Consider the following 23,238-nt stretch of genomic DNA (forward strand, 5'->3'; position numbering starts at 1 on the left):
TTAAAAAAATATTTTAGTTTTCAAAAATGAAAAAAATTATCGTAAATAATTCTTTCAAAATTTTTTTTGCACATAATTTCTTAAAACATAATGATAATAAATTAACATGGTCTATGCAATACTTCATCAAGTGTCTTATGCAAATCAGAAATATTAATTGGACGCAATTTAACTTTTAATTGCCGCGCATGATCGATGAACGATTTTTGCACTATAGCGATTAGAAAGTAATCGCTTCAATAAGGAGCATAATTGAAATGTCCTAGGTGCGCAGGCAGACTGTTGATTGATAAACTTTCCTCACATTTTCCCTCCTTTCAGCACCACGCGTAAGGAAATTAAAACCAAAGAAATTTCATGCGCGATAAAAACGCTCGAGAGCACACGACTTTATGCAAATCGCGAGGATTTATTGTGGCTGTCAAAAAGGGCTGCACTGACACGTGTAATTAGCGGCCGAGTACGATAGCAAAATAACAATTTTCACATATTTACTCTGGCATAGCCGGGGCGCAATTTACATGTCTGAGCCGCATTAAAAGTGCATGCGCTGCAATTATTATTTGCCAGGTTGGGCGGCGGCTGTGGTGGTTGAGCGCCAATGCTCAAATGCACACGTCACGCTGCACTTTGAAAAACGGCCGCCGGTCATACAATCGCCAGCATTTAATTACAACCGCCGCTCGCCGCGCGCACAGTAGCAGCCTCATTTTATATTTATTAATAAATTTGCATTCATTTGCTCGCTTGTTTGAAAAAGTCCAATATTGACCGCTCGCTCGGCACCGCTAATTATTTGCTGCTGCGACCCACTAATTGATTATCGCCTACCGATATTTGTATGAATGCATAATTTCGACTTCTAAATTATCAGGAAATAAGGCAAAAAAATTTGCAGACAAAATTTCTGGCAGCGCAAATATATTTCCATTCTGCTTCTCAAACTACAGGTTTGACTGAATTTAAAAAATTTTGAGTTTTGTTCACATTGGCAATTAATTAATTATTACTTTTTACTCAATGATATTATCAAATGAACACTGATGCAGGCTAATAGAAATTTGAGTTCACAACTTTAATAAAGAAGATGTTGAAAGATAGAATAAATTTTTTATAATAATTCTACATCTTTAGATATATTTTGTATAACTTGTATGCATATTTCCCAATTATATGAAATTTTGTAAATGATTGAGTTTTAAAAAATTATTAAAAAAATGATTTATAAAAAAATTAATAAAATGTTTGTATAGCAAAGTAATTAAAACTTATTTAAATTCCATGATTATTGAGTATAAATATTTTATGTGTTTATAAAAAAAAAATTGTCTTTGTTACAATCTATGATAAAGTTCATAAATAAAAAAATAAAAGTCTTTACACTAACTAGATTTAGAGGTTAAATTTGCATTTTAAAATGTAATAAGGTTTTGCCAGGCGGGCGAGTCAGAAAGCAAATTGCACACAGGCTAGAGACGTGGAATTGGAATGCAAATTGTAATTTATGCAACCGCATGCAATAAAGATGCGCTGCAGATTGCATAACTCGGAGAGCGGCGGGAGAGAAAGATTAGAAAGAGAAAGAAAGAGGAGAGAGAGATGTGCATTATGCAACCAGAAGGAAGCGACGGAGCGGCGGGAAGCATAAGCGACACCCCTTTCTGTCCCGCGATGAGCAAGCCAGATAGTGCCTCGGGGCGAGAAAGGAGGTCACTGAACTGTGCACCGGTCACTTCAACAATCTTGAAAAATATATTCAAAGGGTCAAAATATTAAACATATTTTTCCAATTGAAAATAGTATTGAATGGTTTCTCTTGCAACTTTCATTAATTTTTTATTTGTCCTAACTTTTCACACTGACATTAAATAATTTATAATTTTTGTTTTCCATGATTTATGATTTTCAAAAGTTTGCAAACAAGAATTTTCTTCCTGCCCAGCAAAAGAGAGGAAAAGTAGGGCACGCGGTTTAAGTGGCGGGCAATTTAATCGAGTGCGAGATGCTCGCAGTCAGCCAAGGGTAAATTCATCGCTGGTTGCTCGGCACCCCTTCAAATTGCTAGTGGAGGGTTGACCTAATAGATGGCGGCTTTTAAGAATAAAAACGCCGCTCCGACTTTTACATTATATATATTTTGCATTTTCGCGACCCATGTGGATCACACGCGCACTACTTTGCATATATTCGCGAGAGGGGGACTGCGAGTGTGTCTAGGGTTGCCTATACATTCAACGGCAGAACACATTCGCCCCCAGCTTCGTATATATCATAGGTGTATTGTTGAGCAACCCCAGTGCGTTGTATTGATGATGTTTGATTACGTTTATTTGGAGCAAATATATATCCGCACCGGGTTTGCAACTTTTACCTCAACACCATGAATTGACTCGTCGAGAGTTGTGCGTGTTGGTTAGGAATTTTGAGCAGATTGGAGAGTGATTGTTTTAGAGGGAGCAGGGTGCTGTTCCACTCAAAACAGATTAATTATGTAGTCAGTGGATTATTTAGCATTGTATCGACTCTCAACTTAATGTGTTTAATTTCCAAGAGCATAGTTGTTAAGCAATTTTAAAATTATGATTAAAAAAAAAGGAAAAAAATACTTAAAGTTTTGGGTGAATGATAAATTTTAAAAGACATCACGCAGAGATTCCACATTTTTTCCTTTAGGTCTCTTTCATCACGTGCTAAATTAATCAGTTGTAAAAATTGAAATATCAATACCCAATATTCAATTTACAGTTAGAGTTATGGGCATGATGTAAATTCATAAAAATTAATTTAACTGCTAAATTATTTTTTTTTATCATAAGTTTCCAGTAGATCTTAATCACTTGAGATTCACTATCTCAACCTACATTGAATTTTAATTCTATAAAAAAATAATAATAAATTTGAAAAAAATAAATAGAGAATTTCTTTGATTACAAAAGCATTTAATATGATTTGATTGCATTTTCAACAGTTACAAAAACAAATATTTTCAATTTTTTTTATTTCTTTGCGATAAGATGATGAGGCAAGTTTAACACGTTTTCTCTATGTTGCAGGAAACTTTTCTCCCGGCGCACGGTCTGGAAATTCGCAATCAGCTCGCGGAAAGGGCTCATTTTTCACGCGAATCGAATAAAAAGCAGCTTTTGCCAGAAGATGCAAATCGAGGAAAGGGCTGAAGGGGGTTGCCGGCGGAGCCAAACAAGAGGCGCAAAGCAAAGGGCGCTGGTGCCGCGGTGCTGCAGATCGACTCGTACGGAAAACGCAGCGCGCAGAGAAGAATAAGAAACGGCGAAATAATAAAAACGGCGGCGGCGGCGGTGCCGGAGAGAGAGAAACAAACGGACACGATTGGAGCATCCCCTTCTGACAAGTGAGCCGTTAAGCGGCTCCACCAATGGCGGGGGGCGGCGGCGCCGAGTGCGGCACCAATAGAAACGGCGCGGCGCATGTGGAGAATGAAACAGTGGGACTCACACTCCTCCTCTGGCCGGTGCCGGGTACCCTCGCAGAAGCAGTTTCTTGTGCGTCGCAATCGGATCGACTGAAAGAGCAAGCAACACCGCGACTCACACATATACGAACGGCAACAACACACAACAACAACAGCACTCTGGGCCTGAAACATGAGCATGGACTCGGTCATGGACTCATCGAGCAGTGACCGCAGCTCGCCGTCACCACGAAAGCAGATGTCATCGCCGCCAGTCGTGGCCCCCCAACCACCCCCGGCCGCCTCACCCTCGCCCATGCACATGCCGCCCCCGGGCCACCGGTCGCCGGCCTCGGGCAACAGCCCCCTCGGCTCGCCGATCGCCACCCCGACCTCGCTGGGCCTGATGGGCCGGCCGCCTCCGCTGGGACACCCTTCCCTCCTGATGTCTGCAATGGGCTCGCTGGCCGGCCTGCCGGCCGAACTGAGCCACCACCACGCGGCGGCGGCCGCGGCCGCCGCCCTCGAGCGCGCCTCCTACAACAGTCCGCCTCCGATTGCGAGCAACGACCCGACGGCCAACGAGTGCAAGTTGGTCGAGTACCGCGGCCAAAAGGTGGCCGCCTTCATCATCTCGGGCGAGACCATGCTGTGCCTGCCGCAGGCGTTTGAACTCTTCCTCAAACACCTGGTCGGCGGCCTCCACACCGTCTACACCAAACTCAAGCGACTCGACATCGTCCCGTTGGTCTGCAACGTCGAACAGGTGCGCATCCTGCGCGGCCTCGGCGCCATCCAGCCCGGCGTCAACCGATGCAAACTGCTGTGCTGCAAGGACTTTGACGTCCTCTACAGGGACTGCACCACCGCCAGGTAAGACAACCCTTTCAATTCTAGTCCCACAATTTTTTATATAAAACCTATTTTGAGATTTGATATCGTCGTCCGTATATTATATACAATTCCCCTTTACTTTATACAACCCTCTTCTCTTCCCTGTATATATAGGCACGCCGTGTGTTTCGGGGGATGATGAGCGCGCGCGGTTAATAGGGATGTGGAACGGCACGCGAAAATCGATGCTTTTACTCCTCCCGGTGGGTTAATAAACGTCCGAAAGGCAGGGTGGGTCGGCGATTAATCCACGCGGATGTGCGGGGTAGATCAAAAGTTTTAAATAGATATGTCGCTTGTAAGAAATTTACATTTTTTTTTTTGTAAGATGATAAAATGTCACTTTTGAATCCAAACATTTGCTTGATTTGATATATCTTGGCGCTGCGAGCCCGATGGCAGTTTTCTTTCTCTTAACAAAATACAGATGCGACTTGTGAAAATAAAAGCCGGCAGGCCACTCGAGCGCAGCAGATAAAAGCTATTTAGTCGTGTGATACACTCTCTAGCTCTTTCTTATGTACACTGCTCCTCTCATCTGCTCCTTAAGTTAAACACGCACGCATAAATATAAATCCGTCTACGAATGGAGTCGCGACGACTGCTTCTGTTAAGCCCAAGAGTTGTGTCAAAAAAGTGGGCTTAATAACCAGCAGGCCGCAGAGCAGCATTTTAAAATAGCTATTTGTCATACACAGCACACATGTCACAACTTTAAAAAATAAACAATCGCTCAGCGGCAATTTTCTAAATACACAATTATGAAATGTCTCAATGACAGAAACGGAAACGCCGTCGGCCTCTGCGCCGCGCTTCTGCTGTCTCTCTGATTTTGTGATAATAATATGCCAGCCAGCCGCCTTCTGCACACCCAAATATTTTCACATAAACACTCAAAACTGATCTGGAAGGGTAGGTCGTAATTCTCGCTGAATTAAAATTTGGAAAATAAATTATCAGATTTTCCTTTAAATCGGTAAAATAATTGTGAGGACAATTTAATTTTAATTAATATTAAAAAGTAAAAAAAGTAATTTATTTTAAATATGATAATCATATTAGACTTTGCTGTAGAAAAACCTGCGGTGTTTGAGAGTGAAAAGATTTTAGTCAGTTTCCATTATCTGTGATTATTTTTACTATATGTGGCCAGTTTTCAGCTTGATTAAAATTTTCGCCGGCGCACACAAATATGATATAAACAATAGATCGTGTTTGTATGCATGTGCATACAAACAGGGAGAGTGCATTCAGTGTAATAACCCCTTCCTTCTGTACACACGCAGTATAGTCAATCAGCACCGAATAATATTGTTTCAAATAGCTACGCCGGGACTGGTCTTATTATCAATATTATTGGCTGCAATATCTGTATCTAGCCATGCAGAGGGCCATTATTTCCCCAGATAATATACACATACATACACACACACACACACACGTCGAATTATATAACTTGTGTGTGTATCGACGCCGCTGCAACAATATTTATACGTACATGTATAGAGTCGCTCGCTCACTCACTCACATGCAAGTGCAAACAATAACGCGGCCAACACATCATCTCATCAGCGACAGGACGAACGCTCTCGTGTTGTTCTGATGGGGAGCAATCTCTGTTTCTGCGTGCAGCCGGCCAATAAGTCAAAATCACGCTTAGTTGATTGGCTGCACTTTGATTGGAATGGCCTATTGTTCAAAATTCTAATTAACTTGTTTTATAAAAAAAAAACATTTATATTTAAATTAGTTACTAAATTTTTTAAATAAAATTTTATTTTTTAGTAGTAATTTAAATAAATGTATTCTTTAAATTTTATTATTTATCATAAATTTTATTAAATATATTTAGTTAATTTTTATGTATGACACTAAAATAATTAAATTTTTTTTCTAACTATTTGTTTTACAGAATTGTATCTTCTAAATTTATAAAAAATCTTCAGACTTGGCATTGTAGTGTTATATTATTGAAAAAGTTTGCTTGGCTTGGGCTGTGTTGGGATCCTGTATGCTTGTATGGACATAATTTTGATTAAATATTTGGAACCATGGAACTATATCATTTTTCTAATTAAATTTATATCAAGATGAAAAATAATAAACATTAATGAAATTAAAATTATGTCTTAATGTTGATATGCTAGACTTAAAATATGAACAAACTTAAAAAAAAATCCACTTACAATCAATTTGTAGCTCTTGTGGGGAAATATTTTCAAAGGTATGCAACCGGTTCGTCAAAGAGTTGGCGCGGGTTGCTTGCCCCTTTCTGCTTTCCCCTGTCGCCGTTGCATCTCCATATATTTTTACCAAGTCTTTCGCACCTCCCACCTAATTTTCCTCTCAGCGTGGGTCGAAGCTGAGAATCTTTTCTTTTTCTCGCCTCACTTGAGTTTGTTTTCCACGCTCCACAACAATGAGGGTCGCGCAACAATAAATTGAATTAACCGCGGCAGCGTGCTCGCTCTCGCATACAAACAGACAGACAGATAAATAGCCTGGTTTATCAAAAAGCACGCGGTGGGCCTGAGAAGGAGCCGCGGCATCCCCAAAAGAAGATATTAAACAGCGAGGGGCATCTCGAAAGAGGAGCGTCCTGCTGCGCTCCAACAATTGTAAATGTAGACATTGCATGGATGCTGGTGGTTGGTTTGGTGGTTTTACAATCATCATCACTGCACAGAGAACACACAGCAGTCTGCGTGTGTTGTGTGTTTACACGACTCAAACAAGGAGTCCCTGCAGAGTGAGAGAGAGAGAGAGAGAGGGACTCACTCGCACCTCTCTCATTCCACGCGCGTGAATAATTGAACGCAATCTCGCCCAGAAACAAAGGCGAGCCGCCCCAATTATTGAAAGCACGAGAGACACTTTTTCCTTTCCTTTTCTGTTTGTCCCCGCTAATTGCGTGCCAAAATCGCTCTTTCAACATCGCCTCCGCTGGGATTTGTGTGTCCCACACTTTTCTCAACGCTCGCCGCCTCATTTGAAATTCCATTTGAAATTTCACTTGGATTTTTATTTTTTTCTCTATGCGAGAGAAAAATTAATTAATTACCATTTTTATCGCGTTTTCCACACGTTTCGCGGATAGCGGAGGAAGTAATTAATATAAATATCAAATGTCGTATTCATACTTTTAATAGATTAACTGCTGAATTTCACATTTATTTTATTAAAACAGTTCCTTTATCTTATCTGCAAAGTGTTATTGCCCCTCCTGCCCGGAATCGATTACAATAAATTATCATTAGGAATTACAACTCAATTTTTCACTTTTATTGCGCGCATTGGTCGCGTGTGTGCTGCGAAATTAGGGGGTTCCTTCCTGACAGTTTTACTGCCTGCTCGCAACCATTTCAAATTAATTAAGCCCTCGAACTGCCAGCCGCGAGTAAAAAATAAATAAAACGAAACAAACATAAATTGTTTTGTGTATATTTGTAAACATCTAAAAATAAAACAGCAATCGTACAAAATAATCACTCTTTTGGCGGAATAACATAAAATATACAACAGGTGTCTGCTTTTTGTCGCCGACGCTCCCCCAGCGAACAAATCTCGTGCCATTTCACCTCGCTCTCTCTCTCTTTCTCTCGCCCGCTTTGCCAGAGAGAAATGCTTTTTTATTGTGCTGGTTGCGTCTGTGTGTCTGTCTGTTGGCGCACACTCAATTGAAATCGCAGTGTGAGCGAGAGAGAGAGAACGAAAATAGGGGAGCCGGCGCTTGTATGTTGGCGCAGCGGCGGCATTCACAGATGAAACCGAGAGGGGAGAATTCATTGCGTTTGTCCTTCTGTGTCTGCATGCCGTCTGCCAGTACGACTGCGGAGGCGCAGCCAAATGAGTGCGCTGCTGCAAAAGCATTGAGCGGCGGCGCCGAGCCGAAAGCACACAGGCGCACACCCCGAAACGCGCGCCACCACCGCTCGCCCGCGTCGAGCCCTCGCTCGCCGCCAAATGTGCGTCCGAATCGGCCCTGCTGAGAAACGTTGACGAATAAAAAAAATTTTATTGAAAGTGTTTTTCTAAAAAATATTATGATCATTTATTAAAAGTTTTAATAATTGCTTTATAAATTTTTATATTTAATTAAAATAAATGTTTATTTATTTTAATTTCATTGAATTAATTTTTTTTAATAACAAAAATTTATATAAGACCCAATGAGATGTTAAATGCATTATAATTAACTAATATTTGCAATAAGTTTTTAGCAATTTTATTTTATATTCTTTGTTATCACTTTCTATCATGTTTGAAATGAAAAATGAAAAATTTATTTGGTGTGAGGTATATTAGATTGTTTGATATAACCATAATATAAATTAATAACTTGAAAATAATTTTCGATATTAATGCGGGAGAAATTGATTGAGTCAATAATTTTCCATACATCAACCTATCTTTTTACAATTTTGATATGATGCATAGCATAATTTTTGAAACAAATTTTTTTTTAGAAAAAAAGCTATTCGCATACACAGAGACCTTTAAAATTCCCGTTCAGAGTCGTGATTGCTGTGTTTACTCACTCAAAAGGAAAATCGTCGGCGTGCAGCGTTTTTATTTTTCTGTTTAGGCCCGAAATCACATAAAAAATAACGCATAATTGGCGCCAATTCATTTCCCTCAACTCTGACACTGTAATTTTTTTCTCTCTCTCACAAAAGCGCACTCATCTGAAACAATCATATATCCTTTAAAACGGCGCAGTGCAGATTATTATACATTTTTCGAGAAATCGTGTCGTGTGTTATTGCTGAGCGGCTGCGGCGCGCGGTTCCATATGGCTCTCTCCACGGATGGGAATCGCTGTCGGCGTTTTGATGAAACATTTAGTTTGAATATAAATTTTTTCCTCAAAATTATAGACCGCACGATGCAACAACTAAATCCTCTTATTATTATTGTCTCTCCTGATTCACATCGCATCTCTCTCCGCGGAGAGAGTAACGAGATGTGTATATAATAATAGGAATGCATAATATGGCTGCGCGGTATTAGTTATTAGCCGGTTATATTGCTCAAGTTATGCTTTTGCGCAAAATGTTCTCTTAATGGATCACACTGGACGCGAGAGCAGGGAATTATTTGCTGTTCAAAGAAAGATTATGCTTGGCAATTAGAAAATGGCCTTTGAACTTCAAAGTATTCCTTGGGCCTAATCCTTTTGTAGTTTGGATCGTCTCAGCATTCTCAAGAAGCGTCTTAAGCTTATAGTTTCGGTCCCTGATGGCCATACCTTCTTAAGTACACAACACACGCCCTGACATAATCGAAAATTAAATAAATTCCAGCCAATATATCTTGGCGAGGTTTATACAAAGTCCGAATTACTTTCTATAAATTCTGAGCAATATTGGGCCTGATTAGAGTCAAGTCCTCTCGTCACATTATTCAATTTTCTGGCGGTAAATTAATTAGAGCAAGTGCCGAACGCGCAAGGGTCTAATTATACCTGCTGGCTGGCGCAGCTCGTATGTGCGAGTGTATTAAATGTTGTGCGTGATTGGCTGTGCACTATAACTTTGCTTTGCTCTGCGTACACTACATACATCTCTCGTGGAATTAATTGTAGTGCCGGTGATATTGCAGCAGCTCTTCAGAGAGACCGCAATCAGATTACTGCCGGAGCAACAAGACCAATATTGCTGGCTCCGAATGCCGCGCACTATTATGCCGCAGTCCCTCGAGAAATTCGCACACGCCAGCAGGTCTCATCAAAATATTGATTAAGGAAAAGCAGTCCCGCCGACGGAATTGGGACATTAATCCAAAATGCTGTGCCGCAATACTGATCATAAAACTTACATTGACAAAAATAATTTATTTCAAATGACAAATGACCCGCAGATTTTTCTTTCATTAACCGCGTTTCATTTGTCGTTTTGACATTAATTTGTGCGATATTTTGCTCTGTTGTTTGTTTTCGCTTTTCGGACTAAAAGGATTATCAGCAGCAGCGTTTACATGTTACAAAAAGCGTCCATATGCTGGTATAATTTCAGCTGGCTCTCGAAACAAATGATAATAAATCTTGTCAGCGGCAATTCCGCATTTTAAAAATTATTACCAATTAATCCTGCTGAGCATCGCTCTCATATTTTCACATTTTAAAAATAAATGACATTTTTATCTCGTTTTAATTGGACGGGGCGCGATTTTGCATTACGCAAAACAAAGGCAGCATATAAAACTCGGCGCTGCGTAATCTTGATGTGATGACAAATGGACGACGGGGCTTAAATCACGCTCGCATATATACCCGCCGTCGGGGTGCACACAAAACATTGTCACGTCCACGCATGTTACATACAAAATATTGTTCTGCAGTCATCGCCAGATCAGACCAAAATGCAATTGTCCCTGATAACAACGCAAGCGCAATTCAAAAATCACAATAAAAAAAGGAGTCAATCTATACATATTTCCTAAATTTAATAAAATACCACGAAAAAAAAACTGTTGCAAATTAAATTTTTTTTTTCAAAAGAAATATTTATTTATTCTGTTAACAAATTGTTTAATGTCAAATAAAATTTATTTAAATTTTTGCTCCGATGAAAGATTTAATTTGCTACTGAGCTTTGTTCGATCATCATGGTTTCTTACAGGTCATGCGAATCAAATAGTTTCGCAATTCAACAGATCATAAATTTTATTTAAACACATGTTTCAATTTCGTAATAAAATTAACCTTTTATTTAGGTGTTGAAATATTATTCCTCTAAAAGCAAACAGAAGCTAAAACCTATAGAAGAAAGTTTTGAAATTTTTTTTTTGAACATTGAAGAAGAAACAAAAATCAATTTTAATTGTACTTTGTGCTTTAGAATAATTTAAACCATTTAACGTTTCGTGATAAATTTTTATCAAAGGTTTCGTGGGGCAGAGACCATCCTTCTTCATTTTAACTTATTTATGTACACTTTTGACATTTTGTTTCCCATCAAACTCACACACGCTAAGGTGCACGGGCGTAGAGAATTTATTGTATTTTTCGTCATGCCATCGCTGCTGCAGCTATGTATATGAAAAAAGGTCAGCCGCGGCGTCGGCGACGCCATCATCAGCACACAATACAATAAAATAACCCATTGTTGTCGGCGGCGTAATAACATCAAAATAATAACGCCAAATATAATATTGTGAGCGCGATCCACCTCCTCTCTCTTTCGGAACAAATGGCCGCCCAGCTCGCAGCACCTTTTTCACAATTTTTCTCCAGCATCATACACGGAACGAAATGGAAAAGGATTAAAAATGATTTTTCGAATTAATGATATGCAGCTTTTACCCCTTTGCTCGCGCGCGCTGATGAAATGGATAATATGGCAGCTGCCGCCGCTTGAAAATGCATTTATATTTTTGACCCTTTGCTGAGCTGCTATGCCGCTTTTATCTTGATGCGAGAGCGAGTCAACCATGTTTAAAAAGTATTCAAAATCCAATTTTTCGCCGGGCCGGGGAGAGAAAAGCTTTTCCTTTCTTCCTTTTGCCTGCGCTGATAAAACGTTGGTAATTCAAGAAGGGTTGCTCGGTCGCACCTTTTGCCGAAAGCGCCGAGCGTGTTTTCACATTTGCAGTTGCGGTGATTTTTGAACGAATTAACACTTCATTTATCATCTGTATAAAAATTATCTTCGCGTATGTAATATAATATTTTTTTTAACTGCAGCCATTTTTGTAAATTCGTGATTTTGGAGCAAGGACCCGTGGCTAATTGCCGGCCACGATCACAACTTTCGATATAATAAATGCCTGCACAGAATAAATATTGAATTCCCATATTTAATATAATTGGCTGCAATTTCATGCTTTTAGTCGCCGCGAAAGACTTTCTAAAAATCATACATACGCGGTCACGTTCCCACAGCACACCACGGATTTATAAAGCATGTAATAAAATATGCAAGTCAAAAAATTGTGAACGGTCTCGCGCCTTCCTGGCTCCCGTCTTCCCTATTTTATCTCTCGAGGAATAATATTTACAACTCTCAGCCCGAGATAAAAAGCTAGAGGTGTGTTTATTTTATTATTTATAATTCTGGTAGCTGCTGGCACACGGTGCGAGAGAGAATAATTACACCATTATTTTATGTACGCTATCAGAACACACACACACAACCCATTCTCCGTGAGCCGGGGGATGCAATAATAATATTTTAGAGAATGCTCCGCTTCTTCTTCTTCTCTTCTTCGGGTGGTGGAGAAAACAACTCGGCGTAAGTTGAGACTAATTTATGGCCGTGCGATATTGTACCACAGCACACGATGTGTGAGTGTAATGCATTTAAAATAGCGCCAGGCAGCACAATATAATAACGAATGAGCGCCTCCTCCTCTAACACTGTGGATATTAAAACGTTATTTCTGCATAATAAATTGCCCGGCTTTTTGTCTTCGATGCAACCCTTGATTTTTTGCTCCCGAAAGCAGAAAACTTTCTTTCTTCCACACTTCTTATATGTTCAGTTGCAAATCGAAAATTGAGAGCTCGGGTGGAAAGTCGCCTTAAGGCCTGATGATCAGCAAAGGCTTTTAGCGTTTTACGGGTGAATTTATATTATTATACATTTTGACGGTGGTGGTGCGGGTCGCGTGCATTTCGAGTGGATCTGCTAGCCGCTTTGTCTATTATCGCACGAATTTGTGCGCGCGATCACGCGAGCCATGAAATAATATGCGAGCTTTTGATTGACAAGCACAATCGCTACCGACCAATTAGCCCAAATGAAATCCTCCACGCGGTGTTCGTTTGCTCACCCAGAATTATGCGCATGTGAAGCAGCAGTTCGATAATTATATAAACGGCGTGAAATTTTATCATAAAATATACTAAACTATGCAGGTGAGAAGGGAATTGCCGGCTCATGCTTTTCATATCAAATACCTTACACGAAAATCTGAAATAACTTATTGCATTCATTTATAAGAATAAATTATAATTAAATGATGTTATTTCATAATTTTCAATAGATTAGTTCATTTTTTTTAGCAACATTTGAATATAATTTAAAGACCCATTCGCATCAGTTGGCAACCTTCCATTTAGTAAATTATTGTTACCATAGGAATATTTATGATTCACGCGGTATGGTACATATTAAAATATATTTACATATTGACAGCAATTTAAAAAAAAAGATGTAACTTTCGCGTGGAAAAAATTTCATCCTTAATAAATAAACTATGAAATCCAATAATTTTAAATAAAATGAAATTTAAGTTAAAATCCACAAAAAAAATTAAATTTTATTATATAAAAGTTTTATTATGAATTTCAATAAATTTTTTTAGTTGCTTGTTTAAAAGTTACCACATTTATGCTTCTATTTAAACCAAAAAATAATCTGACTGAAAAAAAGTTTTAGGAGTGGGACGAAAAATTGAGAGCTGCATGGGTGCCACGCCATGAAAAATTCACACACGGCGCGTACGAATGAATTAACAACTAAACATGGAGTGTAGAGTGCATGGCTGGATAATTACAGCGGCGGGAGGCCTCTTTTTCATTATTCGAGTGTGCTGTGTGTGATGTAATAATGCGTGCAGGAGGAGAGAAAGAACGACGCCAAGTATTACTAATAACAATAATGAAATGCACGCTCGGAAAGAGTTGAAAAAGGAGAGAATATAAGGGGTGTGCGAATGAACGACACACACACGGCTCGAAAAAAAAATGTACACTCTCGAATGGAAAAATTTCCATTTCACTTTTTTACGAGTCTTTGTTCGCCCCGCCTTTGGTGATCTGGCCGCCCAATGGAAATCGAGTAATGTCACCTTGGCAGCAATAAAAAGCGGTCGCTGATTTGCATAACACTCACTAATGCACCTCTCTAGTCATGCGATAGCTAATTTGATGCGGTCACACCATGCAGAAGAGGAGAGAACTCGCGTTTGAAGCGCGTAATATTTTATATTTGAGACGAATAGCCAACTTAATTAATCAATAAAAAAAAATGTTATATTCCCGGGTCATAAAAAATTTTCTTAGTCTTATAAAAAAACGTGATTAAAAATTTATTTACAAAATTATAATTTAATGTGAGTTTCCCATGGTTGATTGTTGGCGCTGAAATTTCCTCCAAGTTTTATTATTAATGTGTAAAAAGATCACAAAAGGAGGACCTGAATTACCTGCTGGAATAACAAAATAAAGACTTCCTCAAATTTCCTTTTGCTTGCACTCCAGCTGTAAATTAACTCTTCGTATTTTATAAAGAGGAAAAATATTCTGCTACATTATTTTGAACGGCATTTATGACAAGAAGGGAAGAAATCGGAGATGAAATTAAGTTAGAGATTTTGAAGTCTCTTTTCTCTTGACATCAAACGCACCGGAGGGAGTATTATAATTACATGAAAGGAGTGCGCGTCAGCAGAAATAAAGAAAAACAAAAGCGTGCCCTGCTCTTTTCGCCGTCCGCCGCCGCCGCGAGTTCGACTTCTTAACAATCTAATTACTTTTGGTGGGCGCCGAATCAACTTTTGCATAGAAACAAAACACACACAGTTTCAAAAGGAGCAGCGAGAAAAAGAGAAAGAAGCAGGAAAAGCACAGAAAGGGAGCTACTTTGGTGGTAAATGGAAAATTCATTAGCGGGAAATGCAATTCGGTGGCGCGGGGATGTAAGAATTAAAAAGCAGCGTCGGGAGAGGAAAGTAATTAAGATCTCGTTGCCATTTCTTTTCATTTGTTTTTCAAAAGAGACCTCTAAGGACTTGCTATCAGTAAATTTCCAAAAGAATATTTTAATTAAATTTCAGGGGAAAAAATAAATTATAAAAATTAATCTCCGCTTCGGTTCACAATTGATTTTGATTTTCAACCCCTTGAAGCCGTTCGAAATAATTACGTCAGAAATGATTGTCATGTGCAGTGATTTTCTCCCAAAGTGCTCGCAGGCTCTTCTTCCTTATTTCCTATTAAGCAGAGCCCCACATGTATTAACACGCGTGAGAGATCCTTGCTCGAAATGAAGTTTCAGAGCCGCTGCTGCATCTCGGGCTTAGATTGCATTTAATTAACTAGTCAGCGGCACGTATACGAACACGGGAGCTGAATTCATATTTGAAATTCATGGTGGAAGACGGCGCCAAGTGAGAATGATACTGCTGACGAGAAACTCCCCCGCCGATGCATTTCGAAGAGAAACTAACTTGTTTCTCGCCCCCCAGATGTAGCAATTAATATGCACCTTTGCTTGATAAATGTATAATTAAGCATGCATGCGAGCGGGTTGCGTGTAATTATGTTTCTTGTGCGCAAAACGAATATATGTGCCAGGGTGAATTATTTATCGCTCGGAAAGTGCGCTTTGTTAATAAAACAATTCCTTAGATATAGTAAAATATTTTAATATTTTTAAATATTTTTACTAAACTTCAAAAGACAACAGTAAAAATATTTATTTAAATCCCATTTTTTTTTCATTGAGGCAGGAAACGGAGGCAGTAATAATAAAATCGTTTCAAAGAGACCAATTTAAAAACTTGAAAGAGTGCCACCGAGAGCCAAAAGCTGCCCAGTTGGCCCCATTTGCTCTTTCACTGTTGGCTCAAAAGCACTGCGGTTTCTTGAGAGAATGAAAAAAGGAAGCCGCCTAAGTTTTAGGCGTATATATTGAAAGACAAAGAAAAAAGTAATCCATTGCTTAGACTGCTCTTTTCTTTGCTCCGTCCAAACCAAAAATATTTGAGTGATTTTCAAAGAAGCGACACTGAAATTTTCGCACAGCCCTGTGGGTTTTCTTTTGATGTCTCCTAAAATTATATTTTTTATTGCCTCTTTATAGATTTTATTGCTCGCGGCTCTCTCTCGTCTTCCTTTTTTTCACTCCCCATCAAACGTGCACATATACAAGTATATCAATTTCGCCTGTGCCATATTTTTTCTCTCCGCCGGTGCCATCTGCCTTGACAGCCGCCTCGCTTTTATGATTGCTAACCTACTTCTCGCTCACAGTTACAATATTGCTGCCGATGCATTTTTCCGCCTGACATGCAACTTTTCAATTTTTTCCCTCATGTATACACAAAAATACAATAATGCATGTGGCGCGGGGATGAGTCTGCAGGAGGTAAAAGAGGCCGCCGCGTTTATATATGTTTTTCTCTTTTTTTCAAGGCTATGCCCTTTTTTTATGAAAATCCTGCACTCATAAAGTTGCTGCTTGTTAAGGTCATTGCTTAACTGTATACAAGGGAAAATAATGCTACCCTCGCGGAATAACAGAAAAGATCTGGAACAACACACGCGCACATTGCGTCAAGCTGACTTTTTGTCCCAAGGCGCTGCATTTTTGGGGTGCTGCTGAATTAAGTTTTAACCCGGCGCTGGCATTGTTCTATCCCTTTTGCGTCTCAGCGAGAGGCCCGTTATTCAACTTTTATAAATATTTATGTGCAATTCACGGAAATTCCTTTGTCTAAAAGCTGCTGGGTTTACCCTTGAAAAGTGTAAAGCGGCACGAATCTCTCTTTTTTTCTTGAACAATCGAAGGCTGTCCGACTGGGCCAATTTTCTACCCGAAGGATATTTTTAGACAGAAGATTATATATTTGTCAACTTGCGTTCCAGAAGCTTTTCAACAATATTTTTGACGCTTTCACGGTTAATTTGAAACGCTCCTTGCAGTTGTCAAAATTCCTGGCATTATGTAAAAAAAGCTGGAAAAAAATCACAAATTATTTAGCAAAGTACACTTGATTATTACAATTTTTTATAAAATTAATCTATCAATATAAGTGCTACTTTTTTATAAATTTAAAATTGTGCTATTTACTTCAGTTATTGTTTCTCTGTTTTTCGCTGAGCAGCGTGTGACCGACAAGAAATCGATCGCGCTATGCCTGCCAAGCTATTTCCAAATGATAGGCTTGGGCAATAAAAATTCCTCGAAAATCATAGAAAAGGCGTGTCGGGCCTCAATTGAGGTAATGAAACGCTCCGATTAAGGGGGCTGCATCTTTTTCTCTCTTATTTTTTCCTCATTTTGGCCACAGGCTAAGCGCACGAGACCATCTATATCCGTGCCGCTGCTCTCGCCAGCAGGAATGAACCCGCCGTGATCACGAGCTTTTACGATTATTTGCGGTCCCGAGTGCTGTTTATAATGTCTTTGTGATTCTAATTTGATCGGATCGCAGATGTTGCCGTAGCACACGAACAACGTTTTCGAGCGAATTCCATATTAAAAGCTCTAGTGCGCGCAGGTAAAAGCCGGCAGTCGGCCGCAAACCGCTCTATTATTTTGAATATTTTGTGTGGTGGTGGCGGCGGCGGCGGCTGGCATGCAAAATGTAAAAAAAAAAATTGTCAGTCAGTATTATTCGCAAAAATTAAATGCAGCATTTAGTCTCAAGTGTCTCAATTCTTTTTTAATTCATTTTGATTACTTTTTTGTCGTTGTTAATTTTTAATGAATTATTTATAAATTGGTTCAAATATGATTGTAATACATAGTACATGGCTCCACAACTGTACAAGTAAATGTTGATTAATTTTAAAATTGATTGGCCATAATATTATTTATTTTCTTCAGACTCACTTAAATATCTTGCACAAAATATGCATATACGCATAATAAAACAAGTCCTTTATCATTTAGTTAATTATATTAAAAATAACAAAAAAATTAAAAATTAAATAAATAAAATTCTATAAAATGTAATCATGAATCAGACAGTACACAAAAAGTAATATAATTAAATATTTTTTTATTTAAATTATAGCCAAGTTTTTATTAAAAATAAAATATTTTTGTAGTTATTAGAGACACGGCCATGGGATTCTAAACCATAAACAAACTATATCCTCAGTTATTTATCGCGCGTTCTTTAACATGTGCTCGTTATTGCCATACACAATAATTTCGACCAAATCTGCTGCACCCCCTGCTCTTGTGTGTGTTTCGTCCACTAGCACTTTTTGAGGTCGACGTGTGCATAGCAGCAGCCAACAAAACCTGGCCGGCAGCTCGTTGTGAGTTAAAATTTATTAACAAATACTCCGGGCGAGAGAGCAAAACTCTCTCAGCGGTGAAATGAATTTGCGCACAGCACTTTTGATAAATATCAATACAATGCTGCGGTTACGCTTTATTATTATATAAACCATCAAAAATAATAAAAGGAGAAAGAGTGAAGCGCCAGCAAAGCAAAAATTGTAAAATTCGTTTACCACAAAACGCGGCTACCGTGTAAAAAAATTGAAAAAAAGATGAAAGTGAAAATTGTTTAATTTTTGCATAAATCATTTGGTCGCGAAAATTTATATCGAGCACGTGAAGAGAGCGGTCGAAAAACGAGTTATATGCTCTGACCTCTAGCGCTGCTCATTCAATCAAAAATAACGCTTCTGCCGGTTGCGCTAGAATATAAATTATTGCGAAATTACAGCACGATTCGCGGCACTTTGGAAAGGAATAAAAATTGATTGGTATCAGCAGCCGCACACAGCTCGATTCTTTCTTCCAGGGGTAATGTATGCAAATTCACCGCTGGAGGAATAAAAATATACGAAAGATAGAAGACGCGCTGAAATATATAAAAAGGCTGCAAAGAAGCCAGGTGTTTTGAAATTTCCCTCCGTGTGCAAAAAACAGCGTAAAATTCCGTACCTTGAGCACTAAAAAGAGGAGTTTTACTTTTTATATCTTTTTATTAAATTATATAAATTAAAACTGAACTTCCTGATGTAGTATTTTTGAGAGAAATATTCAGAGAGATCAGCTGTTGGCTGCGTGCTCGTAAATATCCATTCAACCTTTCGAGATGGTTATCAGTCAAATTTTTCGTTCATTTCACCGGGTGGGTGATAATAAAATAATAAAAACCGCCGGCAATAAACATATTGCTCACAGAGAGAAAATAAAAAAAAAAATAAGTCACAACAAAAAAAGCGCCGTGTTTTACAAGCGGCCGAGCATTTTATTTTATTTCACTTTATTATATCACTCTCTCAACTGTGGGAACTTTCGGCTTGGAAATAAAATATATTTCCCTCCCAAGAGCAGGTAAATTTTTTGCCCGGTGTAAACGGCGCTTGACCGCAGCCGTATATCCTATAAATATAAATTAAAAGTGGGAATGACACGTTAATCGCGCGCGCAGCTAGATTGGCGCTATAATCAGGGCCAGGATTGATGTGTGATTGCGGCGGAGAGCGAAAAGCGAGCTCGACGGTAATTGTAGTAATTACAACACGGGCAGCTCTGTGTTTTCATTGAAGAATTAAAAAGAATAAGAGAGAGACAGGAGTGTGTGCTGTGTAAGTGGCATTTGTTTTCCTAAGAACCTTTTATTTATTTCATTTTGCGTTCTCTGAGCAGCAGCAGAAGGTAGAAGATGCTACAATTAAACGAGTCGAGTGCCTCGGTTTTTTATCATTCCAACAAGGGCTTGAATTATATCATTGTGCCCAAGCCGTGGAACTTGTAATTTGAAAGAGCGGCGAGGACTAATCACCACTTAGCGTGAACGCATTTTACATGTAATTCGCTTAGGATAATGACGGTATGTAAAAAAATAATAAAGGTCTTGGAATGAGAAAAAAATGCATCCTAAACATTCCGAGGAAATTTTCACATTTTTGGCGTTCGAAATTAAAATGAAAAAAAAACCGCACCTGCTGTTTTGCAAATAATTTGGCGTTATCCGACTCATCAAATGACAGAAATTAAATTGAATAGAATTATTAAAAGCGGAAAGAGCAGGCATTTGGCAGATTAGCATTATTTTTTATTTTTGCATTTGGAGAGGAGCGTGAATTCCTAATTAGCAGGTGCGTTCCGGCGCGTTAAGAATAGAAGTGCCACTTTTGGCGGAGGTGCAATTTATTTCTTCAACTCTCTGCTGCCAACTTGATTGAGCTGCACGAAACACAATTTGGGCGAACCGCAGAGTTTTTCGTTGCGTGGATATATATTATATATTATTGTATGTAACGAACATTTTAATAGACATAGGAAAAGGAAAAGGTGGGTAGCTGCTGCGTGGGAGAAAGAAATTCTCGTTCCCTCCGACTCTCTTTTCGGAACAAGCGGACAGGTAAGGAGAGAAGTTTTGGCCAAACTTCTGGCCGACGAGGTGCGGAGAAAAACACCCTCGGGGTGGTGAAATATCGTGTGACGTGGATAAGGGTTGTTTTTTGCCAGCTCAACATGCAACCAACCGGAGCAGCCAAAGAAAAGAGATAAAATTATTTATTGCCTTTTGTGCCGCTGCGGCAATAATTATACCGGGATGGTTTTTATTATTGCGGTATGACTCAGATTGCGTGTAGCTTCGGAGTTTCACTGGCAGCAGAGAAAGAGAAAATCTCACCTATTGATTTAGAGGTGGAGAAAAAGTGGTGACGGAAAAGTAATATACGGCGACGGAAAAATCGCATTTTCTCCAACGCTTTCAAAGTGCGGTCGGTGTAAATAAATCACATTGATTATTAAATAAATAACAGCGGCGGGGAAATATTATTTTGTGCCCAGTAAATCATCCGAGCAGAGTGAGAAAAGAAGAAGAAGCTGCCATGGGCGCGTGGTGGTGGCTGGAGGTGCGATAATCCTTCTTTCTTCCTGCGGCCGGCCCGAAATAAATCAGTAATGCGATTAAGCGCGGCGCGCAGAATGAGAAACACGAAATATAAATTAACAGCTTAAATAATTTATAATACGTTTTTCTGCCCCTGCTTTTTATCGTCGCCGAGAAATGAAATATTAAGTGACAGACAGCAGCTCTCTCAGGAAAATTTTATTTATATTACATATTCCAACGTCTCCATTTTATTAAAATATTTAATAAGCCACGGTTTATCAGTTACACCATTAAAGGCCACCGATTCGTGCGCCACTTGAAACGAACAGAAAAAAATATGAAATGCTCCGCGCCGACATGGTCATAAATATGCATAACTCCGCTCATTATTCAGGCACTTCCTGCGTGGCCGAAACAGTTTTTATTTGATATTGTTCACAGAAAGAAATAATGTTATGGAACCACCTTGAGACTTCAATATACAGAATCGCGGCCAAGGAAAATTGTATTCAACTAGAATTTCTTTCCTTAATTTTATATGCAAGCTTTATTCTCAAAATTGTTCTCAGATTACTCAAAAACAAAAACACCCTCGGAAACAAAAACTCTTTAGCCGAGGGAAGGAAGCATAATTAAAACGAAATTCAAGCGGTTTCTCTCCGGCTGCAGTATTCAAATTTCAATTATGATGAGTCTCGCTTCTCGAGACAGATGCTAATCTGAGGAATGTGTGTGCGCATATCATAATAATTTCTCGTGGTGCTGGAAACACACACAAATCTGCCCCTTTCGCGTTTATAATCTCCTTTCGCAACCCTCTCGTCTCGAAATACCAAAACCCTTTCTCTCCTTCTTGGCAATAATTATTATCAAGAAAGCTGCCGGCAAGATTATTTGCTTGGATATATCATCACGTGCCGAATTTCTCATGGTCTCTAATTGCGCCCGCAAAAGGGATGGAAATCCTGCACCTCTCATCAGACGCATAGTTTTGGTGGAATTTATATATATTCAAGAGAGATATCAAGTGGTCAATTTAATTGGGGGGCCAACAGTGTTGAATTAACCGTGGTTTAATTATTTTTTTTAATAATATTTCGTTTGGAAGCTTTTTAATATCCAGCGATTTATTTATTTATTTATTTTAATTCGCTGTCACGGTGCGAGTGGTTAGCTTAAATAAAAGTTGGCATATACCCTGTTTTTGCAGGACACCTTCCTCCCACACATACCGGGCAGGAGCCAGCTTGATGATGGATAGGTATGTTGACCATATGACTGATATCAAGTCTCTTAATATATTCTGTTCATTTGGTTTTTACAATTTTGACGCCCAAAGGGTTTCCATTCCCGTCAAAATTCGAAAATACTTTTGGACGAATCAGTCATTTTGATACAAAAAAAATCCATCACTAGCTCCTGAAGGAGGAAATTTACGAAATATATGCCAACTGGACGAGTGAATGGGAACCCTGATATTTTTAGCATAAATGTGCAGCTATAAGTTTTTATTTTCTGCTTTTCCGCATGGATTTTTATTTTTAAACATTGTTTCTCCATGTTCTGTGTGGCTCTCTCTTGATGTGTGCATTTTTATTTAACTATGATTAAGAGGGAAGAGAGAAATTGATGGATCGAGATCGTTCGGGGTGGGAAAGTTACGCTCCTAGAAAAATGAGTCAGCCGAAACGCGAGCGACGACTTTTATTATATTTGTGTCATTCGGATGATTTTTTGCATGAGTTTTCACTTTTCGCCGCGGCGTCGATCTGCATCTCGTATATTTCTCTCTCTGACCCTCCTTCTGCATGTGAATGGAAACGGAAAAAGCAAAATCTGATACGTTGTTGCGGGGTGATAAATCACTGCCAGCAGCAGCAAATAAAACGCTTAAAAAAGTGTATGTGAAATGAAATGCGCGCTTTTGGCGGAAATAATTGATGCGGAACTCGAGAAGCGAAACAGATGTGCCTTTTTAAGTGCATTTCATTCAAAAAATGATTGACAAGCTGCCTTTTTACTCCACTTTGTTTAAAAGAACTCGCCTTTTTGACGCCAATTATTCCGGAGCAAATCAATCGGAGAGATTCATAATGAAAAAATCGCACATATAAAAAGTTTGACTGGTTCAGAGTATAAATAAATAAATCGTCCCCTGCCACATTTTTTATATTTTTCTCTATTTATATTTCTCGACCCGGGGGAAAAATATGGAATAATAATGGCCAAACACGACAGATGAAATAAACCTCAGCATTATTTCGCGCCCCCCTCAACTGCAAATAGAGTTTATATCTGAATGTGTGTTTAAAAGGCACGAGCCTTTTAGTCTTTTACTTATGCAGCGAGCAGAAAAAGCATTTTTTTTT

At 38.9% G+C, this 23,238-nt stretch overlaps 1 protein-coding gene across 8 annotated transcripts in view; it reads left to right on the forward strand.

Moving 5' to 3' along the window:
* Positions 1-23,238, forward strand: part of LOC132197113 (dachshund homolog 2) — a 117,099-nt gene that overhangs the window by 11,129 nt on the left and 82,732 nt on the right. For 5 of the 8 annotated variants that reach the window (XM_059620195.1, XM_059620189.1, XM_059620190.1 and 2 more), the window contains exons 3-4: positions 3,054-4,303; positions 22,080-22,130. In XM_059620195.1, coding sequence (XP_059476178.1) covers positions 3,624-4,303; positions 22,080-22,130 — 731 coding nt within the window. In that variant the 5' untranslated portion in view covers positions 3,054-3,623. The remainder of the gene's footprint in view (positions 1-3,053; positions 4,304-22,079; positions 22,131-23,238) is intronic. The other 3 variants (XM_059620194.1, XM_059620193.1, XM_059620196.1) reach the window with 1 other exon arrangement.

Source organism: Neocloeon triangulifer, unplaced genomic scaffold, assembly GCF_031216515.1.
Source record: "Neocloeon triangulifer isolate White Clay Creek 2 clone unplaced genomic scaffold, ASM3121651v1 ptg000012l, whole genome shotgun sequence".
NCBI classification, from domain to species: Eukaryota; Metazoa; Arthropoda; class Insecta; order Ephemeroptera; family Baetidae; genus Neocloeon; species Neocloeon triangulifer.